Source organism: Caretta caretta, chromosome 4 (assembly GCF_965140235.1).
Source record: "Caretta caretta isolate rCarCar2 chromosome 4, rCarCar1.hap1, whole genome shotgun sequence".
Classification (NCBI taxonomy): domain Eukaryota; kingdom Metazoa; phylum Chordata; order Testudines; family Cheloniidae; genus Caretta; species Caretta caretta.
The window spans coordinates 99,743,437-99,768,232 of NC_134209.1; the positions used below are offsets into that span (position 1 = coordinate 99,743,437).

The following is a 24,796-nucleotide window of genomic DNA, read 5'->3' on the forward strand; positions in this document are numbered from 1 at the left end:
AGAAGTAGAGCAGGAGTTTATTAACAATTCTAATATCTCTTTTCCTTTCTCTACAGGAAACTCACATTATTCTCTTCATGGCCAGCAGAAAAAATAGACTTTCTTGTTCACTGCTCCCTACAGAGATTTTACAGGTGGTTGTTAGGGAAATGCAACAAAATTTAATAAGAATAGATAATACTTTTCCTGTAAAATTAGTTAGGCTATTTTATAGGCAGGTGCAAATGTAGCCCTATTTTAATAACTCGAGAAGTGTTTGTTTTGATCTATATTTGTAGACATTAGATTGTATTTGTGTGGACTTCATACTTCATCAGTATAAACATTAATAATAAGATTGATATAGTAATACTCTGGATTTACATTGGTGTAACTAGGAATATGAGCTACTCTTGAGCTAAGTGAATGGAGAATCTGCTCCTAAAAACTGCAGTTTCCTACATAACTAGAACATATAACACATAACTTCTAACACTGTTGCAAAAAGGGGAACAGCAGTATTTTTCTACTCATGAGCATTAAGTTTTACCTCAAGGGAAACTAAGGTATTTTTCGCAAAAAAAACCAAAAACAAAACTAAGGTATTTTTGTAAACATTCTATGTTAAGCCACTGAAGCTTTTGGCTTGTTTCCAGAGCTCCAGCACTGTCCACTTACATGGTACTGAATTGCTATAAGAAAGTTTTGGATAGTGGCATCACTGACCCTTTTGTTTCAGAATATCTGTGAAGGAGTTTGTAAACGCACTGACATCTATTCCGTTTTTCTATTGTCTTCAGGACAGGAACAACTGTTGTTCCAGAAAGTTTAAACTCTTACTTCTTAGTAGTTGTAAAATCGGTAAGTGTGTTAAAGACACATCATATGGCAGAAATGACATCCTATAATTCCTGGTGTAAAAGCTCAGATAACTGGAGGTCAGAGTAAGGAATAAAACTGAATATAAGAAAACTTTGTGAGCATGATGCATGTGAAAACTGGTGCTAGCCTCATGCGGGGATGTAATCTTTGAATACAGCCTATAGGGAGCTACTTGCATTTTTTAGTTTACATTGTGGGTCTGACCCTGCATTCCTCATTCAGACAATAGCTTCTCAATGACTTTCCTTTCACTTTCAGCTCTTTGACTACAATGGGAAGCTTTGCTTGAGAAAGGACCTCAGGATCAGGAACATACTGTAAATTCATTCTATTCTGAGGTAGCATGGGGATCCTGTTTTTCCATGACAGTGTTTTGAAAGATGTTATTAATCCATTACATGTCTGAGAGATTTTTCAGTCATTATAGCTATGAAGAAATCTACCTCAAGTCATATTGGGCTACATTTTTAGCCTGTATTGGTTTTGTGCCTCACAAAACAGAAGCTGAAAACTTGGCCCAGAATATTCACGTATGAATCAAGCAGTTAAAGTCTTGTAAAAATATCTAGACCATGAAAATGATATTCTCAGGTTTCAAATCTTGGATATGGTTTCACAGAGTACAGTTTATAATGGCTTGTCCTAAAAGGATTGCATGTTTATGAAACACTATTTAACATATGTATTTCTATATATGTTATTAGCAGATCAGTCCTTTCTTCAAACCCAGAATTCTAAGGCAGTGTGGTCTGGCAGAATGAGCATAGGCTTGGGAGACAAAAAGTCCAGAGTTTAGCTCCAGACTCTGTCACTGACTCACTTCATGGCTTTGTGCATGTCACTTAGCCTTTCTGTCTCAGCTTTAGCACAATGGGGATAATAATACTTAGCTGTCTTACAAGGGTGTTGTGAGGATTAGCTAATGTCTGTACAGTGCTTTGAAAATACAAAGCACCATACACATTCTAAGTATTATTTAGTTTATAAATGATAACAATAAACCTTTAAGAATTAAAGGCCAAATTGCCCATCTTGTGGGGAAACACACCAGTGGTGGAGAGGAAGGAGGCCAGAATAGTATGTGAAGTTCGTATTGTGGAGTTTCCCTCACACTGTTGCACTGGGGTAAAGAGGTTAACTCCCCGACCCCACATGCCCCAGAATATAGTATGTGCATTCCCCAAGATCCACTGGAGGACAGTCTGCCCCAGTGGCGGATTAGCTACTGGGCTGACGGTGTTTGTGCCCCCAGAAGCCCTGGGCAATTGGGGGCCCCTATAAAAATGGGCACCCCCGTGCCCCAACCCACTCTGCCCACCCGCCCAGCATTCCTATGGGGTCCCCGGCAGGAGCACCAGGCAGAGAGGGGCAAGCCCCTGTACCCTGACCCCATTTCCCTGGCAGGAACGTGGGGAGGGGAAATGCAAGCAGAAGGGGTGGAGAGGGTCCCCCACTTGCTCAGGCCCAGGGCCCCTCAAAGCCATAATCCTTCTCTGCTCTGCCCATGTGGAGACCCTGTGAACACCCTCCAGCGCACTGTGTTTTTTTCCTTCCTTCTGTCTGACAGCTTCTGCCACTGGAACTCTCTTTAAAGGAGGCCTCCATAGTGCAGAAGGAACTCAGTGGAAAGGCTAAAATAGCCTTCTAAGTTTTGGGCAGGTTGCATCCCTACCGACCACCCATCTCTTCCTCTCTGAAGACCGCAGAGTCCAGTGAAGGGGAATCTGCATGGGACAAATGGGTGGGAATGGTATCACGGAAACCGCATTCCTGCCCCTATCAGCTAGGCAAGGAGAAGTCCTTGCAGGGAGGGTCTCCTGTGTGCAGAGCATCAAGGATTGCAATCTGGCTCTGTGTTTTTTCCCTCTAAAGGCTTGTTTTTCTACATATTTTGATTCATTCATAAATGAGGCAGTATTAATGCAGTCTAAAAAACGCTCATGTGCTGCAAACTGTTTTTCGTGCTGCTGCCTGACTGCTGCCTAATTAATCCTTAGTATGCTAATTGCATCACCTTTTCCATGGTTCATTGCTAAACTGGAAGTTTAGAGAGGAAACCCATACAAAAGCTGATCAGGACTTGAAACAGAGCTTTGAGTTATGTGAAAACTATAAATCTGATCCTAATTATGGCTGGGGAATTCATATCCAATTTTATAATGTCATGTCATGTGTATTCCTAGTGGAAAGTAAGAACTTGTACATCAAGACTTTTTATTTAAAATTTATTGGTGTGGTTTGATATACACCATGGAATATATATGTATATAAATAATTTTCCTGACTTGGAAAGCAGTTAAATTTTCCCCCTGGGTTTGGGGAAGCAAGGTAGGACCCACAGATGGTTTAGAAAGCCTGATATAAACTGCAAGAACTATGTAACCAAAATTAAGAGAAACTAATTTTAGGACTGATGTTTTTATAAATAATGGCAAAAGTAATTGTGTTTTAAATGCTGGCAAAAACCTTTTTAAAAATAAAACTTGTATGGACTGTTGTTCTTGCCCCAATAGTTATATAATTAAATTACTTTGCTAGGAAATATTAAGGAGATGCGTTCTTATATCAAATTATGGAGATTTGCAAATGCAGCTGGTATTAACAGTAATGTGATTTACACATTTACCCTTTGCATCCAGTGAATTTTTTTTCCAAAGTGCTGTATTTCACCGATGTGAACATTTTTTACTGGGGATCAGTATTTGAATAGGTTGTGTGTCTAGGGGCACAGGTATACATTCATGGTTATCCCATAGCTGACTTATTACTATGTTTAAATGCTCTTCTGAATTGGGGCCTTTATTAGCACAGTTTCAGACAGCTGAAAGTTATTTTGAAAAAGCTGCCTTATGTTTAATTTGAACAGTCAAAAATAAGTTTTAGTGCTTAGTAGAACAGACAATGCATTTTAATTACCTTTACAGTGTGAACTTTTTTAGAACACATTCTTGTTTGGAGTTACTTTAGCAAGTCTGATAAAACTTATATTCCTTGCAAGCAAAACTCACTTGTGAAGAAATCAGACAGGCTACCTGAGTAATTCAGGGGAAGTAAATTTTGCAATTGTTCAGATAGATATTGCATAACAACCCCCACTATTACTGTAACATTTAAACTTAAGTGAGAAACATACAGTGGAAACCTTGTGCAATATTTTGAAAATGTATCCCTTTATTCTTGGAAGATGAATTTGCTTCTACAAAAGCTTCTATCACAGAACATCATATTAAATAAGTCAACTAGTATCAGTATGATGGTTTAATCTGCACATTTTATTTTGCACATTGTCAAAATAAAATTGTAGGTCAGACACGGAAAAGAGTAATGGTAACATTTTAGGCAATGTAGAATAACAAAAACATCTCTAAATATTATTTCCATCTAATCATAATCTCCATACATTTCCAGGGTCGATGTCTGATAGTGACACAACTGGATCAAGAGAGAATATATGCACACTCCAATGAAATGCAGAATTTTTCTTCTCTTTGTAATAATTTTAACACAATATTGTCCTTAAAAGAAAAGAAGGATTTGACTAGAAGACTTTGGGAAAGTAAGTGTCTTTGTCATGGTAGGTAACAGTTTAAAATACTTTAACCCTTATTTGGAGGATAGATAACCAGCATTTCTGAATATTGTAATCTCTTTCTCTATGTAAATGCTATGAATAAGGGGTGGGATTTTCAGATGAGCCTAAGCTGTTTAGGACTACAAGTCTTACTGACTTTTGTTTCTAAGACACGTAGGTGCTTTTGAAAATTCCACACATGGCAATTACAATTACCTAAGGGTGACAGTGGACGAGAAGCTGGATATGAGTCAGCAGTGTGCCCTTGTTGCCAAGAAGGCCAATGGCATTTTGGGATGTATAAGTAGGGGCATAGCGAGCAGATCGAGGGACGTGATCGTTCCCCTCTATTCGACATTGGTGAGGCCTCATCTGGAGTACTGTGTCCAGTTTTGGGCCCCACACTTCAAGAAGGATGTGGATAAATTGGAGAGAGTCCATCGAAGGGCAACAAAAATGATTAGGGGTCTGGAACACATGAGTTATGAGGAGAGGCTGAGGGAGCTGGGATTGTTTAGCCTGCAGAAGAGAAGAATGAGGGGGGATTTGATAGCTGCTTTCAACTACCTGAAAAGGGGTTCCCAAGAGGATGGCTCTAGACTGTTCTCAATGGTAGCAGATGACAGAACGAGGAGTAATGGTCTCAAGTTGCAGTGGGGGAGGTTTAGATTGGATATTAGGAAAAACTTTTTCACTAAGAGGGTGGTGAAACACTGGAATGCATTACCTAGGGAGGTGGTAGAATCTCCTTCCTTAGAGGTTTTTAAGGTCAGGCTTAACAAAGCCCTGGCTGGGATGATTTAACTGGGAATTGGTCCTGCTTCGAGCAGGGGGTTGGACTAGATGACCTTCTGGGGTCCCTTCCAACCCTGATATTCTATGATTCTATGATACAATAACACACAATGTAGTCTGGAAAAAGTCTAAACATTCGGAATATATTGTTCTATTCCACACTGTCTGTTGTGGTAACATTTGGGGAGCTCATGTTTAGTAGTTACACATACATCTTGGTTGTTGGGTTTGAAGCACCCACAGGGAGTTGGGAGGGGAAATACGTGTAGCGTCACAGTATCAAGCATTTGTGGGCTATCCACTAAGGAGCATCTTTTAAATCTAAGAAAAGAGTTCGTTGTTACCTTAGTGGTGCAATGGAGCTGGGAGGGACTATAGAATTCTAAAGTGAAAACTGGTGGCCATACTTAAAATGTTAATTAAAACTCCAAGTTCTTAATGAACAAGCTAGATCTCCTAGGATCATGTAACTGGAAGTGAGGGCATCCTTTGCATATGCTGTCTTAAATTAGCAAATCCCCTCATGGAAGGAAAGAAAGTGATGTCAAAGCTTACTGCTATAATTTCCATGGTAACACTAATGTAAGTGACTTGACTTACTTTTATTTTCTTCTTGTTTTTATTTGTTAAAAATCTCCATTTTTCATTAAAACAAAATTATATTGAGGCCAGCAAACAACATCAAATTAAGTCCTACAAATTACAGTGTGAGTTGTCAAATTCTCTCTCTAGATTGGGAATTAAATTAACAAAACAAAATCAAATTAAGTCACCCTGACTTTTATAATGATGTAGTTTCAAGGCTTTATTATAATATCTGTTATGTTAATATCTCAAATCGCTGTTACAAAAGTCATATTTGATTTGATTTTAGGATCTCTGTATTCAGCTGCTCAGAGAACACCTCTTACCCAGATGCCCAGAAGACAAAGACCTCAAGTAGGACAACCATTTCTACCTCTTAGTTTAGAATCTTCCTTTTCTGGGTCATTTCTTAGGAGGGTGGCATCATCCCCTTCCTATGGTGCAGATTTGCAGAAGTTTTTAAACTCTTCATGTACCAGTGAAGGGGATCTTCTGTTATAGTTTATCCCTTGAGTTCAAGATGCAACAGCCAGTAAAGAGGATCGTGAAAGCCCTTGAATATAGATACCTGCTGACAGAACTTTTCTACTTGCCCCACTTACATAGTCATTGAGAGAGAGAATGAGAATGATTCTATATCCTGGAGGTTCAGGCACTCACCTGAGAGGGAGAGACCTAGGGTTTAATCCCCCTGCTTCAATGACTATTTAAGTACTTATCCAAAGTGGAACAGGGACAACAGGAGAGATGGAGAGAGACTACATCAGAATATCCCAAAGACAACTGTTTGGGGCACCCTTCTCAGAGGTGGGAAATCCCTGTTCAAATCCTCTCTATCAGGCAGAGGGGGAAAGTGAACTTGGGTCTCCCATATCCTGGGTAAGTGCTCTAAGCAGTGAGCTAAAAATGATGAGGGAGACATCGCTTCATCCAGCTGGATTTTTGGGTGGTGCCTGATCCCATAGGCGTGCTCTCAGCAAACCCACGGGATTGGACCCCACAGGCGAGATAAGCATTGCCCCAGCTATCTTTACCTGGTCTGAAGATCATGCTGGGCCTTAAGCATGAGATAGGCATTGTGCACATGCTGAGTGGCAGAAATTTTAATAGAGAGAATTTAGGTGCTAGGGAATTTTAGGTACCTACAGGACTAGGTAGCAGCCAGGAAGGGGTTTTGAGGGTCTGACTGGTGCCTACATTTTGGACGTAAACACCTCTAGTGAGGAGTTAGGCTCCTAAATACTTTTATGAATCTGGGCCTTTGTGCCTAAGCTGGTAGAACTGAAGATAATGGGAGCAGGGCTGGTCTGGTCCCATTAATAGTGTGCTTGTTTCTTTTTTGTTTATTTGGATAGCACCAACGGTGTGCACATAAATGAAAGGCAGGCTGTGAATAATTACTAACAAATAATCATAATCAAATAATATCTTAAACATATTGTAAGGTGGTAAGCATGCATTTTGAGAACACTGAGTATGCAAAAATACTTTAACAGTAAGATGTCTGCTGTGCAGAACTGAGCAAGTACAGAATTTGTGAAAAGAAAATATTCTTCTTTTCCTATACCTTACTCATGATTATATAGCATAATTCACTCATTTCTGATTTAATATACTGTTTTTATCATGGTGTTCAGATTGTAATATTACATAGCATGAAATGACAGTGTGCCTTTAACTGGATTACTCATGCCACACTTGATTTTATTACAAGAATATTATAAAAAGGCAGAGAAAATGAATCATTTCCTAAGTTAATTAATGTATCGCTTACCAACTGTCATTAAACCCTAGTTAATTAAATATAGTGGCAAAGTTAATTAAGAAGACGGATACTTTCCTAAAACAAATGAACAAGTTGCTTAAAATACAGGTTCCTTTAACATCTTCCTTGATTGATTTAATAGACAGTTGCGGTACTATGTTATTCGCTCAGGGATAGAAGAGCCTTTGGTGATCTGGAACAGAAAGGTAATGAGGCATTGCATGCAAATCTAATAGAAGGTAAGCATGGTCTGAAGTGACAAGTGTATCAGAAATAGGATGACCGATGTCCCGATTTTATAGAGACAGTCTCAATATTTGGGGCTTTGTCTTATATGGGCACTTATTACCCCCCACCGCCGTCCTAATTTTTCACACTTGCTGTCTGGTCACTCTAGTCAGAAAGCAACATACAGTGCTGAAAAGCATATTGAGACGTTCCAAATTGGAACTTCTTTTCCTTATAGCTACCACATAGTTGCAGACAAACTGATAAAAAAATAAGTAGAATTTTATAAATTACTAATTTTAAATACTAATTTAGCAAATCTAAGTCAAAAGTGTGGAACTGTGGAAATAGTGAAAGTAAAAATCCTAATTCTATCCCTGCATATTATAATTTTCTCTTCTGCAAGTGGAGCTGTCACCTACCTTTTGTAGATGTACCTTTCTGTATTTTAAAATATTTCTCTGCACAAAAATAGCGATAGCTAGTTTTCTACTCTGTGCAATTTAAAACAATTATTCTGAAAAATCTCTAATTCACAAATTATTCACCCACAGAATCTATGAAAACAAGGGAATTTAAAAGTCATGATTGTGAGGTTTTTTTTGTTTTGTTTTTTTTTAGGACTAGGTGAAAAAGATGCTGAGACGAAGAGAGGTGGCAGGAAACAAAAGGCATTAAAATATTGCATTTTTCTCTTGAATCTGTTTTTTAACATTAAATGAGAAAGTGAGAATACGTTTGCAACATAAAATTAAAATAAATGAACCATACAAAACTTTCTTATAAATTTACTTCAATTCTCTGTTAAAAATTTATAAGAAATTTACATTTTGGTTAAGAAAACCTTTAAAAGAAATAAAAGTAGAACTAAAGATGCCTATATGATGGTAAGAAAGATCAACATCTTTATTTAACTTGGCATGTGCAAATTTATCAAGAAATGATCATTAAATTTGATAGAATAACTAAAGTATTATCAAAAAGTAGTAATCCTATTGAAGACCCTGATCCTGCAAAGACTTTTGCATGTACTTAATTTTACGCACTATCAGTGGCTTCAATGGGGCTACTCACAAAGTATGTAAGGTTAAACATGTGCAAAAGTCTTTGTGGGATTGGGATCTAATTCGGTTCTATACTGAGAAGATAATTTTGTTATCAATATTGAAACTAGGCACCTATAATACAGGACCTTAGTAAGTGCCAGTCAAACCCTATGGGGCCCAATCCTGCAAAGATTTAAGACTATACCTAACTTTATTCATGTGGATATTCTCACGCAAGTCATACCTTAATCACTGGATTAATCACATATAAGCATAATATCTTGATCCATTATGCACATTGCAAGTTAAATTCAAATATTTAACTTTATTACCATCATCCTGTAAGCATCTGTATTTCAATTTATGACTAATGTTTGTCGTACTTTGAGCCCGAATTTTTAACAGATCTTTTAACAACTATTCATAGGCAATGGTGCACAAGCCAGTACAGGGAATCATTACAAGGCATCTTTTAAATCCCACCCTGTGAACGCTGTACCTGCAATAAGCATAGTTTACTACCAAACCCTATATGTGATGTATACATACCTGAAAAAGATTTTGATTAATTTATGGCTAAGTAAGTTCTTCAGGGGCTGAGCACTCTGTTCCAATTCAGCAAAGCGCTTAAGCATATGCTTAATCTTAAGCACGTATTGGCCCCTTTGATGTTTAAGTTTTTTGCTGGATTGGGACTAGAGTGCTCAGCACCTCACAGGATTGAGCCCACAGAGTCAGTTCCAAAGCTCATTGAACTCAATGGGAGTCATTCCATTGATTTCAAATCAATGGGCTTAGGATATAGCTAGGTTTGGATTGGAGCAACCAGGGATTTTACCATGCTCACTCCAACCTGGTATTACAACTATTCACTACTTTGAACGTTCTCATTCCCAGACATAGCATTCTTGGAGAGAGGAGAAAGGTCTGTTTCCAACAATGACATAATTGTGCAAGCCTATAGTTGCCGTTGCTGTGACATTTTTCTGAATTATCTCCTGTATGGGACAAACTTTTGGGAATGATGGAAAGAACATAGCATATTTCATATTGCTTTTCCTGTGATTTTACCTCATAGGGTATCACCAACAGAATAAGGGAGGGGAAAAATTAGTACACATCACAATGTCAAAATAATTTTATTTACAAGACAAATTATTTGTTAATCCCAGGGGCCCTGATTCAGCAATTCCCATAAGCGCCTGCTTAATTTTAGCAACATACTTAAGTGCATTGTTCAGTAGTGATAGAGTTAATGTGATTAATTTCAAGCACTTAATTTCAAGCAAATGCTTAAGAGTTTTACTGAATTGGACCTAAATTCTTAATATCCTACAGGATATATTCTATAACACAACCTATTCCTTACAGTCCCTACATTCATAAAGTATTTTAATGGTTTCATTTTTTCTTCTTTTAATACTGCACCCCGGCAAACATTAATACTGATCATTCAGTTAGTCCAGTTTATTATCTTGTTCCCAGACTAGGTTTAAAAAGTGATGCCAATGTTAGTCATATAGCTGTAGGTCTGGTCAGTTATTGCACTGTAATCTTCTCCCACAAGAACAATCAATATGTTTCTTGACAGGTTTCAGAGTAACAGCCGCGTTAGTCTGTATTCGCAAAAAGAAAAGGAGTACTTGTGGCACCTTAGAGACTAACCAATTTATTTGAGCATGAGCTTTCGTGAGCTACAGCTCACTTCATCGGATGCATACCGTGGAAACTGCAGAAGACATTATATACACACAGAGACCATGAAACAATACCTCCTCCCACCCCACTGTCCTGCTGGTAATAGCTTATCTAAAGTGATCATCAAGTTGGGCCATTTCCAGCACAAATCCAGGTTTTCTCACCCTCCGCCCCCCCACAAACAACCTCACTCTCCTGCTGGTAATAGCCCATCCAAAGTGACCACTCTCTTCACAATGTGTATGATAATCAAGGTGGGCCATTTCCTGCACAAATCCAGGTTCTCTCACCCCCCTCCAAAAACCACACACACAAACTTGCTCTCCTGCTGGTAATAGCTTATCCAAAGTGACCACTCTCCCTACAATGTGCATGATAATCAAGGTGGGCCATTTCCAGCACAAATCCAGGCTTTCTCACCCCCCCCCCCCGCCCCCGGGAACACACACACACAAACTCACTCTCCTGCTGGCAATAGCTCATCCAAACTGACCACTCTCCAAGTTTAAATCCAAGTTTAACCAGAACGTCTGGGGGGGGGGGTAGGAAAAAACAAGGGGAAATAGGCTACCTTGCATAATGACTTAGCCACTCCCAGTCTCTATTTAAGCCTAAATTAATAGAATTCAATTTGCAAATGAATGCCAATTCAGCAGTTTCTCGCTGGAGTCTGGATTTGAAGTTTTTTTGTTGTAAGATAGCGACCTTCATGTCTGTGATTGTGTGACCAGAGAGATTGAAGTGTTCTCCGACTGGTTTATGAATGTTATAATTCTTGACATCTGATTTGTGTCCATTTATTCTTTTACGTAGAGACTGTCCAGTTTGACCAATGTAAATGGCAGAGGTGCATTGCTGGCACATGATGGCATATATCACATTGGTGGATGTGCAGGTGAACGAGCCTCTGATAGTGTGGCTGATGTTATTAGGCCCTGTGATGGTGTCCCCTGAATAGATATGTGGGCACAGTTGGCAACGGGCTTTGTTGCAAGGATAGGTTCCTGGGTTAGTGGTTCTGTTGTGTGGTATGTGGTTGTTGGTGAGTATTTGCTTCAGGTTGGGGGGCTGTCTGTAGGCAAGGACTGGCCTGTCTCCCAAGATTTGTGAGAGTGTTGGGTCATCCTTCAGGATAGGTTGTAGTTCCTTAATAATGCGTTGGAGGGGTTTTAGTTGGGGGCTGAAGGTGACGGCTAGTGGCGTTCTGTTATTTTCTTTGTTAGGCCTGTCTTGTAGTAGGTGACTTCTGGGAACTCTTCTGGCTCTATCAATCTGTTTCTTCACTTCCGCAGGTGGGTATTGTAGTTGTAAGAAAGCTTGACAGAGATCTTGTAGGTGTTTGTCTCTGTCTGAGGGGTTGGAGCAAATGCGGTTGTATCGCAGAGCTTGACTGTAGACGATGGATCGTGTGGTGTGGTCAGGGTGAAAGCTGGAGGCATGTAGGTAGCAATAGCGGTCAGTAGGTTTCCGGTATAGGGTGGTGTTTATGTGACCATTGTTTATTAGCACTGTAGTGTCCAGGAAGTGGATCTCTTCTGTGGACTGGACCAGGCTGAGGTTGATGGTGGGATGCAAATTGTTGAAATCATGGTGGAATTCCTCAAGGGCTTCTTTTCCAGTTGTTTGTGGGGGGGCGGAGGGTGAGAGAACCTGGATTTGTGCTGGAAATGGCCCAACTTGATGATCACTTTAGATAAGCTATTACCAGCAGGAGAGTGAGTTTGTGTGTGTATGGGGGTGGGGGGGTGAGAAAACCTGGATTTGTGCTGGAAATGGCCCACCTTGATTATCATGAACATTGTAGGGAGAGTGGTCACTTTGGATAAGCTATTACCAGCAGGAGAGTGAGTTTGTGTGTGTGGTTTTTGGAGGGGGGTGAGGGAGTGAGAGAACCTGGATTTATGCAGGAAATGGCCCACCTTGATTATCATACACATTGTGAAGAGAGTGGTCACTTTGGATGGGCTATTACCAGCAGGAGAGTGAGTTTGTGTGTGGGGGGACGGAGGGTGAGAAAACCTGGATTTGTGCTGGAAATGGCCCAACTTGATGGTCACTTTAGATAAGCTATTACCAGCAGGACAGTGGGGTGGGAGGAGGTATTGTTTCATGGTCTCTGTGTGTATATAATGTTTTCTGCAGTTTCCACGGTATGCATCCGATGAAGTGAGCTGTAGCTCACGAAAGCTCATGCTCAAATAAATTGGTTAGTCTCTAAGGTGCCACAAGTACTCCTTTTCTTTTTGTGAATATGTTTCTTGGTAATCTTTCATTCCCAAGACATTTCCTTCCCATTACTTATGATGATTAAAACAAACGTACACAATTTTCCTTCTCAATCTCTAATTATATTGTAATGATATTTTCCTCCTTTAGGATTTGTTGCACCAATTTAGTCAAATCTAAATCTTTGCTTATTAACTTCCCTTCACCTCATATTTAAATAACTACTATTGGCAAATTGCTATCCCATTTTTGCTTTTATCATTTTCTTCCCCTTTTTTATTACCCGATACTAAACTTCTAACACGATTTCTACTGTAAGCCCATCTGCATTACAAGCACAGCCTTCCTGAGTGACCTGATCACAGTACAGTTGTTTCTTGACACCATTAGAGCACAGTTCCAAATATTTAGGCATGTGCTTAATTTTGTATAAGTGAGCAGCCTCATTGACTTCAATAGGGCTACCCGTGTGCTTAAAGTCTTTGCAGAAATGGGGCCCAAGACTTACAAAAGTACTACAAAACAATGTTTCCTCTTTCTAGATTCCTTTCCTTACCCTAATTACTAGAATATCCTATAATTAAATTTTGCTAGTTTTGTAATTGATATATTTTAAAAAAACATTTTATAAATCTGTGCCAGAAGAATAGTTTGCTGTAACTTAATAGAATACTTCAGAACTTGACATTGCTACTCCTATTGCTTTGAAAGTCACATGCCTAATGGTTTAGTTTTAAGAATACATCTTTTGAACTGAAAGAATACTAGCTGTCATTTTCCAAATGATTTAATACATACTATTGATGGTTTCTCCTTGTAAAAGTAACATTGATGTGTGGATTTGTAAAGACTACATTTATATACTGGTGTGACTGTGAAATTGTCTGTAGTGGTTGTTAGATTCTCGGACAGAAATCAGTTTCTCTGGTGATTACCTTGTACTATAAAGGAAATCGTTTGTACCATATTCACTCTATAGACAGGACCCTCCTTGGCTGGTGTAAATCAGCACGGCTCTAATGCAGCTAACAGAGCTATGTCCATTTACACTTGCAGGGAATCTGGCCCACTCTGTTTCAAAACATGACATATTTAAAATACAGACATACATATCAGTAACCCTAGATTTAATATTCTGGTGTAACTAACATAGCAATGCATTTGGATTGCAGCATCTAAATAATACTGACAATATACAATATCTTTAATGGTGTAAAGAGATCTCAGATGTTTTGTCAAGCATGCTCCTATTTTACCTCTGGCTTTACCTCTTTCCAGTTAATGGTCATAAGTGTTTCATGGTGGTCTTCTCTCTGCAGGTGGCTTCATCAGCTCCTCAGTTCCTGAAGATAAGGGCTCTGGAACAAGGTGGCATTTTTGTGAGTTTCTGTGATTAAATCTGTTGTGAAGTTGTGTGTGTAGGTTTGTGTATTTAAAAAATAGCTGTAACCTTCCCAGTGTGACACAGTGAGTCATTGACAGAACTGGGAACGGAACCCAGGAGTCCTGATTCCAGGACATTCCCTCCTTTACTCTTAGCTTTTATACCAATAATAATAGATTTAGAATTTGGGCAATCCATACCAAAAGTCGCTGGGTGCTTTAGCAAAATATTTTCAGAACTCTTAAGCTAAATAAATAAATGTTTAAAATATATTTTTAAAAGTTCAACTCTATACACATTCCAGGCAAAGAGGTAATTAAGTGTGACATATTCTTCACTCTTAATTTCTATCCATACTACTGTGAAAACTACAGTGATAGAGAATAGGTGGTAAGACACATCTCTATGGAGAAACAGCATCTGCCGTGAATGGCATAAGCAAAAGCTTCGATTAAGCTATGGTTGTCCTGAGAACTTTTCATATCACAGAGTGCAGCAATGAGGCAACAGTGGCAGAAATAAATGGTCATGTTTTGAACACTACATAGCTCCTCCTTGCATACTTTTAAGACACTAACACCGACAACAACCTTTGTGTAGTGCTTGAGCTACAGGGAGGGCAGAGACCATATTGGCTAGTCCCTGGGTACAAGTTTCTCCTCCACATAACATCTAAAGCCATGTGAAAATTACTTTAAGTTGGTGTTTAGCAGTTTGTCCTATCCCACCCCACCAAAAAAACAAACAAGCAGGAAATTTAAAAATTATTGTAATGGTCACTTTCAAATCAGTCCATACATCACTTACACTATATGTTTTTTTTGTGATATATGCCGATAACATACATAGGCCCAGATTCAGCAGAGCACTTAAGCATATGCTTAACTTTAAGTAAATGAGAATTCCCATTAAAGTCAATGGGCTTAAAGCACTTTTTAAAAGTAAAGTGCATGCATAAGTGCTTTCCTGAATTACAGTCTATATTTCCTACACTGAAATATTGCTGTGACTGTATCCTTCCTCTGAAAGCAAGGGGGAGGAGGGTCACTTATCCAGCTCTCATGGATTACCAAGGAGAAGAAAACAACTTTTAAAAATTGAAATATTGCACTACACTGGAGTAGACATTCCATCAGAGAGGATGGCTTATACTTTTACATCATTTGGCTTATACTTTTCTTGTGCTGTACTAAATTGCAATGGTTTCCACTTAGAAAAAATTCATATAGTTTGGCCCTATATTAAATCATGCTAACTTTTTAAAAAGTTCTTTATCATTGTAGGGTTTGGGAGAAACAATGGACAAGTTTTGTCGCCTTCAGTTCAGCTTGGTAAGAAGATTGGAAGGGAGGGTAGTAAAATGTTGGGGATTTTGGGTTTTTTTTTGTTTTGGGGTTTTTTTTGAGATTTTAACCAACTGGACGTATTATTTAAATGGAGGCAGCTGCCATTCTGCACTGAAATTAAAAAAATTATATTTAGACAAATGTAAGTCTGTACTTAAATTGCTGCAGTTTGGGCTGAGACCATATTCAGTTCCAAAATATATGTAAAAAATAGGCATTTCCAGTAATTGTGAGCCTGTCACAGTAAAGCCTGTGTGGTAATTACCATTCCTCCAGTAGGACTTGTTCTTAGTCTGAATGTTCCTGTTTCTTTTAATAAGAAAAATGAGCCTAAAAATTAAAAGAAGAAGAAAATCTTGAGGAAGTCATCTTGAATTGCTTATGTGCTCTGTAGGCATCACCACTGGGCTCTCTCCCTCTTTGTGATCATGCAGATGTGAAGAAGAAAGCTGTGACTGGTCCAATGGTTGGGAAAGAGGAAATTGATGACAATAGTCCTCATCCCCTCCATTACCTGCACCAATGGTCACTGAAATAGACAAAGCTATGGCTTGTGGTTACCTGTGACAGCTCTTGTTCTCCAACATATTCCTGAATATAGTTTGCAGTTTGTACACCATTATATCCCACTTAATAAAAGACACGGGGAAAAGAAAGAGAAAAAAGCCCTCTCTACACAAGCCATACTCAAGAAGGATATAAACTTGATCTTGGCCCAACTGGATTTCAGTATATTTTGGCAAACACATCTGGATGAGACCAAAGAACTTCAAAAAGAATACGCTCTATCCTAGGTCTCTACCTGGGATAAAGCATGATTGTTAAATGGTTAAACCATAACTTTAGCCACATCTACACTGTCTGGTGAAACTAGTCTGACCTGCTTAGATTATAATAGAGTTTAAACCACATTTAAACATGGTAGTCACAACACAGTTGTCATAGCTGTTTAGATGGGGCCTATTATACTAGCTCAACAAGTGGGTGTTATTCCAAAAAGCAATTGTCTCAGCTATTCAGTGGTTTTCAAAAACAAGCTGCACTTTGCATCTCTTGAGTTCACAGAGATTGCATTACAGCTAAAATACTATCAAAGCCTCCTAACATCTGTGTGCAGTTTCCTGTAGTTTGATCATCATTGACCAGGTGTCACATTTTGGGGTGCAACTCAGACCAGTGAAAGGTTGTTTCACCACTTGGTCCTGTAACTCTGAGTGCTTTAAAATGCTCTGCTGTGCTTGCTTCCTGTCTGGACAGATAAGCATGCACTGAGTATCTGTGTGTTAAGCAGCCCTAGTTCAGCAGCTCTGACTCTAGCAGCCTGTTTGTTACACAACAGCCACACTCTGGAGTCCACCAGTCTTGGTTACTACTAGCCTAGTGACCCCAATACACCTCCAGTCCCAGATTTCCTCATAACTGTCTACCCTGAAATGTCCAGTCCCAGGAATGTTTAGAGAAGTAGTAAGGTCCATTGCTCTTTTAAAGAGACAAAAACAGCAATGTGTTGCTTTAACTGGAGTTAATAATCACTTCAATTCAAACACAAACACTGGGTTAGTTTAGATTAAAAGTAAAACAAGTTTACTAATGGAAAGAGAGTGGATTTTAAGTGAGTTCAAGTATAAGGGATAAAGTCAGAATTGGTTACAAGCAAATAAATGTGGAAAGTGATTTCTAGTTACTAAGACTTAACTTCAGCAATCTTTGTTCAAGGTAGTTTCCCCATCAGTCTTTCAGTCCCAGAGACTTCAACCCCCTTGGCTGAAGGGCCCATCTTTCTAGGCTCGCAAGAGCTCCAGCCCCTTGTGTCTGTCTAGTGATGGATGTCAAGATGGCTCCTTCTCTTTCCTTATATCTTCACAAACTCACTGTTTTGTCCCCAGACTTAGGATTACCTCATGCTGTCCTTTCCTTCCTGTGGATTTCCCATCCCCCTGCTGATTTGTATGTAAATGGAGTTTTCCATTGTTTTTGGTCACACTTTGCTTAATTTCAATGGGGACAGGTAAATAGCTGCCTTTCCACCTGTCTGGGGGAAACCTGTTTCTCCCTGTGTTAGGTCACAGACTTTAAAGCATAGTATCATTGAATATTCATAATTCCTCACGTAGTGGTTCAGACTCCCTGTCTTTATACACCAGAGGCTCTCTCCTCCACTCGCTAGATTGATGGCTTTGTTTACCTTCTAAGTAAATGTGCCTTCATTGTCTCTGCCTGACAATCAGGCAGGTCAGACACAAAATACTCATTCCTTTGTCTAGGACAGACTGGGCTTAAGCAGTGCTTGCCAAACACATTTTAAGAATATAATTCTAGCACATATCCATAACTCTTTGTACATACTCCATACCTACATGCAAAAATATTAATGATCAGTGAGTTATTAGTTTTCCAATGAATTATATCATGCCACCCGTTCGGTATATATCATGACAACAGTTTGTTAGGTGTAGTAAGTATGTCAAGCCTGGTCAGGTTCTTTCTTCAGTGCACTGCTCATCATTAGCAGACAAACTTGTTTGGTAATAATGAGCAGTGTACTGAAGAAAGAACCACAGATACTTCTCTCCTCATTGGCCTAAGAGCTGCTCAATAAACTCATACAGAGCTGTAAACAAAAAGAAATGTCATTTCTTCAAGCTCTTATGAGTTGGGAAAGAACAACTATAAAGAAAACAGATTGAGTACTGAAGTAGGGACTAGGAGTAGGAGAGGTAGGGATGATTTTAACTGCTCAGTTTGCATCCTACTTGGCAAGCATTGACATTTCTGCTCTCTTCAGAGCATTGTACTGTTGTACATGTGCATCAATGCAGAGACAACTAATGATTCATGCTGTAGAATCAGGGCTTGACTTGTCCCAGCAGATCAAGGAGACTTGCTTGCTGTCTTCTAAAACCATCATTTTTGTCCCAGTAATTTTTTTTGTTGGTTTCTCCAGTACATTTCTATAAACACACACAACTGTATTAAGATTCTTAGTGTCTGGAACTGGTAGAGTTTTTATGTTATGAGCAAATTTCTTTTAGTATGCCACAGTTGGAAGTTTACTTGTGATTGTTGTATTTATCAGTATGTTGTTAAGAAAATGAGTACTTGGGGTATTTGTTTGCTAATTAATAATGAAGCAAAGACAATGTTTTGAAGAGCTCAACTTTTCATGAATCTAGTAAATATGGGACTCTTTCTCAAGGTTTTATGGATGCTGCCATTAAATCATACATAGACTATATGGCCAGATTTTCAAAGATGTTGAGCACATACAACTCCCAATGACTTTACTAGGAACACCTCTGAAAAACCAACCAGTAGGTTCTGGTTATAGTCATACTGAAAGGCTACTCAGAAGCATTCACTTTGTGGGAAAATAGAGATTCTAGTCCATTATAAAATAATATCAGATTTCTTAATTTCATTAACATATATAAATAGATATACAAGATAGGTTTAGAGAGAGATGGTAGAGATAAAAATGTTAACAAGTGCTTTTAATATTAATAAATGGATAATAAATTAAATAAGGAATGTTTGCTTGTGAGGGCAGTAGTGTTATGAGATTAACATTAGATAAAAATGAAAAGTACAGAAAGTGACATTTTCCATTAAGAATATATAAAAAAAAGTGTCAAGATAGAAGTTATGTGACTGGCTTACCATGCTGACCAGTATTGTTTCATTGTTTGCTTGTGCTCCCCTTCTCTGCTTTTGAATTCATCTGTTCTCGCTCATCTTATACTGTAGCGCAGACTGTGGAGTGGTGTGTGTAAATTATAGAGAGCATCAGAGTGTGGGTGTAACTATCTGTTGTGTACATTGCTGGCATGAACAAAGAGGTGCCTCGTTCATAGTCCCATTTCAAAGAGTACGTTACCAAGAACTAGGAACCTCTTCATTTGCGCTAGCACTGTCCACTCAGGGCAGTTACAATGCAACACTTTAATGCACTTTGCAATTTACTCCAAAGCTCCCATATTCCACACCGAGGCACAGTGTAGATGAGCCCTTAGTTAAAACTGAATAGAGAGCTGTAAGGGTATGTCTACACTTCAATTGCACAGTCGCAGTTGGCCCATGCCAGCTGACTTGGCTTAGGCCAAGGGGTTGTTTAATTGTGGTGTAGACATTTGGACTTGGACCATTTTTAAGAGCATGTCGAACAGGGTGTTATTTTATAGCGCACTGCCCTGCCCCAACCGGCATGACCTCAGATGCACGATGCATGAGAGGTCACAGTAACTGGGAGAGAGCAATGCGCTCTTCAGAATGGCATCTGATATTATACAAAACCACGTCCAGTTTTATCTCAGCTGCATCTGATTAGTTAAAAATCTCACCCTGATAGGGGCAGGCCACCCTGCTACGAGAGCTTTAAAAAAACAGTGTTACACACATGCTAAGTATGACATTTGTTTTGGAGGGATATCCTTTCTATTTAAGGTTGCAGCCAGTGTCCACTATAAGTCCTATATGAACTTGGATTAGCAAATCTGGTTTGGCCTGAAAACTGACAAATTTCCTTAAAAGCTAAAGAGAATGTATTTACTTCCCTGCTATCATTTTAAATCCAAGCAATTTCTCTTACCGAATCAGCATCACTCTCTATCCAGAGCAGTATGATAATTCCATTTAATCCTAGTTTAAGCGATCACAACATTCATAAATGTGAACTCAGATTTCATTATCCTTAAGATAAAAAATAAACCTAACCTTTTTTAAAGGAGGAAACCATTTTATTTTGGATAATAGTGTTTTTGGTCTTTTCCATCTGTGAGCTACAGAAAAAAAACATAATGGCTGGGCAACTCTTATATGTTGTCTATCAACTTTCTGAACTGATTTTGAAAGAATTCTTAATGTGATACATAACATAAATACAGAACACACTGTAATAAATTAAGATGCATTTATAAACCTATTTGTAATTAATAATTTACAGTGAAGATATAGGAAGAGACAACAGTATGAAGTTTTAGCACTGCCTAGTCCAATACAGTTATTCTGGGGTTTTGTTTGTTTTTTCTTTCCCACAGATCAGTGAAGGAGCAGAGTGCATTTTTATTCCCAAAAAACTTTTTCTAGACAAAGCACCTGTCAAGTCGAGAAAGATGGCTCTCGAGCTGGTGAAAAGTTACCCCTCAGAGAGCATGATTATGGAGAACTATACTAGGCATCAAGCTTGGAATACTTACAAGGCCAACCTTATTGGACAACAGCTTGAGAGACAAGCTATGCCAACTTCAGCTCGCTTTTCTTTTTAAGGTGTCTATGGTGGTGCCTTATGGCCAGATACTTCTTCTTTTAGTGAATGAGATAATGATGATACTCAAGCATGTGCTAATGGGAAAATATGTACTGTCCATGACTATATACACACAGGATAATGCAGACATGTTATATGCCTTTTAAATAAAGTTTGTTCCCTTGTATAAAACTGCAAGTATTTCTGATCAATAGGCCTGATCCTAAGAGCCAACAAAGATTCCAATGGGAGTTGCTGCCCTCGAAGATCAGAGCCTAAAAATCACCTGTTTTTGTCCTACACTTCTCTTTTAAATAGTATGTTGAAGTTCCTAGCTCTTCCTCTACCACTCCAGGTGTGCCACAATTCTTATTGGTTTGGCTATAGTCAGTATCTGAGTATCATTGCTGTGGCCACAGTGCAAACAAACCAGCCAGCACATTGTAATGGAGATTTTAGTTTTCTTCTACACTGTAAAAACTCATGTTAGATGGATGCCATTATAAAAACTTTGATAAGCCTCTTGTAAACAAAAGTCAGGGGAGCAGACAATCAAATACCGTGTGGTGCCAGTTTACCATTATGGGGAAATGGATGGAACAATAGAAGAGGTAGAGCTGAGGCTGATATTAATGTTAGAATAAAACAAGGAGTTCTGCATTGTATAGGTATACTTTATATTTCTTCTTTCTATTGTCATAGGAAGGAATGATTCCGACTACAGGGTTGGGAGTTAAAGTCTGAGTTTGAGCTTGCTATTAATTCACTGCAGGGTCTTAAGCAAATCATTTCACGTCCTTGCCTCACTTTCACTATTTATAAAATGGGCATAACAATCTACTTCACAGAAATGTTCTGAGGATAAATTACTGAATATTTATATAGTGCTTTGAACATATCAAGTGTTATATACAGTATGCAGGGCTTCCAGTATCTTAAGATGCAGCTTTCTGTATATTCAGCCTTGTGGGGATTAAATTTTATCTCTGCAAGGCCTTTACAGGCCTGTCTTCTGCTCTTTCTATAGCATTTCTTGTGCACAGGAAAGATCCAGTCTATGGCAACTGCAAAAAGGAATGGCCCTGCTAGAGTTAATAATCTCTGTGTCTAGCCCTGTGACAGCGTGCAGAAGGGCAAGAGAAGGCTGTAAAGAGCTTGTCCTCACCTTGTGTGACAGGAGAGCAAAGGATCACAATTGCACCTGGCTCAGTGGTCAGATGTAGAAATAGAAACTATGGGGTGGCTTCCCTTCCATCTCAGTCAATAGAGCTAGCCAGACACTGTAAGGGAGCAGTATGACTGCTCAGAGCTCCGGTACGAAACTGCAGAAAAACCTGAGTGTCTCTGGATTAAGTTTAGAAGTGTGAGCAACAAGAGTGATGTAGTGGCAGGAGTCTGCTATAGACCACCGGACCAGGGGGATGAGGTGGATGAGGCTTTCTTCCGGCAGCTCGCGGAAGCTACTAGATCGCATGCCCTGGTTCTCATGGGTGACTTTAATTTTCCTGATATCTGCTGGGAGAGCAATACAGCGGTGCATAGACAATCCAGGAAGTTTTTGGAAAGCATAGGGGACAATTTCCTGGTGCAAATGCTAGAGGAGCCAACTAGGGGGGGAGCCTTTCTTGACCTGCTGCTCACAAACCGGGAAGAATTAGTAGGGGAAGCAAAAGTGGATGGGAATCTGGGAGGCAGTGACCATGAGTTGGTCGAGTTCAGGATCCTGACACAGGGAAGAAAGGTAAGCAGCAGGATACGGACCTTGGACTTCAGGAAAGCAGACTTCGACTCCCTCAGGGAACGGATGGGTAGGATCCCCTGGGGGACTAACATGAAGGGGAAAGGAGTCCAGGAGAGCTGGCTGTATTTCAAGGAATCCCTGTTGAGGTTACAGGGACAAACCATCCCAATGTGTCAAAAGAATAGTAAATATGGCAGGCGACCAGCTTGGCTTAACGGTGAAATCCTAGAGGATCTTAAGCATAAAAAAGAAGCTTACAAGAAGTGGAAGGTTGGACATATGACCAGGGAAGAGTATAAAACTATTTCTCGGGCATGTAGGAATGAAATCAGGAGGGCCAAATCGCACCTGGAGCTGCAGCTAGCGAGAGATGTTAAGAGTAACAAGAAGGGTTTCTTCAGGTATGTTGGCAACAAGAAGAAAGCCAAGGAAAGTGTGGGCCCCTTAATGAATGAGGGAGGCAACCTAGTGACGGAGGATGTGGAAAAAGCGAATGTACTCAATGCTTTTTTTGCCTCTGTCTTCACTAACAAGGTCAGCTCCCAGACTGCTGCGCTGGGCTTCACAACATGGGGAATAGATGGCCAGCCCTTTGTGGAGAAAGAGGTGGTTAGGGACTATTTAGAAAAGCTGGACGTGCACAAGTCCATGGGGCCAGACGAGTTGCATCCGAGAGTGCTAAAGGAACTGGCGGCTGTGATTGCAGAGCCATTGGCCATTATCTTTGAAAACTCGTGGCGAACGGGGAAGTTCCGGATGACTGGAAAAAGGCTAAAAAGGCTAAAAGGCCAGTCTTTAAAAAAGGGAAGAAGGAGGATCCTGGGAACTACAGGCCAGTCAGCCTCACTTCAGTCCCCGTAAAAATCATGGAGCAGGTCCTCAAAGAATCAATCCTGAAGCACTTACGTGAGAGGAAAGTGATCAGGAACAGTCAGCATGGATTCACCAAGGGAAGGTCATGCCTGACTAATCTAATCGCCTTCTATGATGAGATTACTGGTTCTGTGGATGAAGGGAAAGCAATGGATGTATTGTATCTTGACTTTAGCAAAGCTTTTGACACGGTCTCCCACAGTATTCTTGTCAGCAAGTTAAAGAAGTACGGGCTGGATGAATGCACTATAAGGTGGGTAGAAAGTTGGCTAGATTGTCGGGCTCAACGGGTAGTGATCAATGGCCCCATGTCTAGTTGGCAGCCGGTGTCAAGTGGAGTGCCCCAGGGGTCGGTCCTGGGGCCGGTTTTGTTCAATATCTTCATAAATGATCTGGAGGATGGTGTGGATTGCACTCTCAGCAAATTTGCGGATGATACTAAACTAGGAGGAGTGGTAGATACGGTGGCAGGTAGGGATAGGATACAGAGGGACCTAGACAAATTGGAGGATTGGGCCAAAAGAAATCTGATGTGGTTCAATAAGGATAAGTGCAGGGTCCTGCACTTAGGACGGAAGAACCCATTGCACAGCTACAGACTAGGGACCGAATGGCTAGGCAGCAGTTCTGCGGAAAAGGACCTAGGGGTGACAGTGGACGAGAAGCTGGATATGAGTCAGCAGTGTGCCCTTGTTGCCAAGAAGGCCAATGGCATTTTGGGATGTATAAGTAGGGGCATAGCGAGCAGATCGAGGGATGTGATCGTCCCCCTCTATTCGACATTGGTGAGGCCTCATCTGGAGTACTGTGTCCAGTTTTGGGCCCCACGCTACAAGAAGGATTTGGATAAATTGGAAAGAGTCCAGCGAAGGGCAACAAAAATGATTAGGGGTCTGGAACACATGACTTATGAGGAGAGGCAGAGGGAACTGGGATTGTTTAGTCTGCAGAAGAGAAGAAGGAGGGGGGATTTGATAGCTGCTTTCAACTACCTGAGAGGTGGTTCCAGAGAGGATGGTTCTAGACTATTCTCAGTGGTGGAAGAGGACAGGACAAGGAGTAATGGTCTCAAGTTGCAGTGGGGGAGGTTTAGGTTGGATATTAGGAAAAACTTTTTCACTAGGAGGGTGGTGAAACACTGGAATGTGTTGCCTAGGGAGGTGGTGGAATCTCCTTCCTTAGAAGTTTTTAAGGTCAGGCTTGACAAAGCCCTGGCTGGGATGATTTATTTGGGGATTGGTCCTGCTTTTGAGCAGGGGGTTGGACTAGATGACCTCCTGAGGTCCCTTCCAACCCTGATATTCTATGATTCTATGATTCTACCCTGTTGGAGGGTGTAGCAACAGTCATTGTTGTGCACCTTCCCTCAGTGCTCCTGACAGCATGATGCTTGCTCAGAAGTGAACTCAAAAGGAGGGAAGAGACAGAAGTAGAA

At 40.0% G+C, this 24,796-nt stretch overlaps 1 protein-coding gene across 4 annotated transcripts in view; it reads left to right on the top strand.

Annotated features, from left to right (window-relative positions):
* The window catches only part of LOC125635899 (cyclic nucleotide-binding domain-containing protein 2), an 82,109-nt gene extending 61,183 nt beyond the window's left edge, over positions 1 to 20,926 (top strand). Inside the window, exons 8-16 of one of the 4 annotated variants that reach the window (XM_075127912.1) lie at positions 57 to 134; positions 780 to 840; positions 4,270 to 4,417; positions 6,102 to 6,166; positions 7,720 to 7,783; positions 8,427 to 8,476; positions 14,095 to 14,154; positions 15,443 to 15,490; positions 20,539 to 20,926. In XM_075127912.1, the coding sequence (XP_074984013.1) occupies positions 57 to 134; positions 780 to 840; positions 4,270 to 4,417; positions 6,102 to 6,166; positions 7,720 to 7,783; positions 8,427 to 8,476; positions 14,095 to 14,154; positions 15,443 to 15,490; positions 20,539 to 20,766 (802 nt within the window). In that variant the 3' untranslated portion in view covers positions 20,767 to 20,926. The remainder of the gene's footprint in view (positions 1 to 56; positions 135 to 779; positions 841 to 4,269; positions 4,418 to 6,101; positions 6,167 to 7,719; positions 7,784 to 8,426; positions 8,477 to 14,094; positions 14,155 to 15,442; positions 15,491 to 20,538) is intronic. The other 3 variants (XM_075127913.1, XM_048848245.2, XM_048848246.2) reach the window with 3 other exon arrangements.
* Positions 20,927 to 24,796: the final 3,870 nt, after the last annotated feature.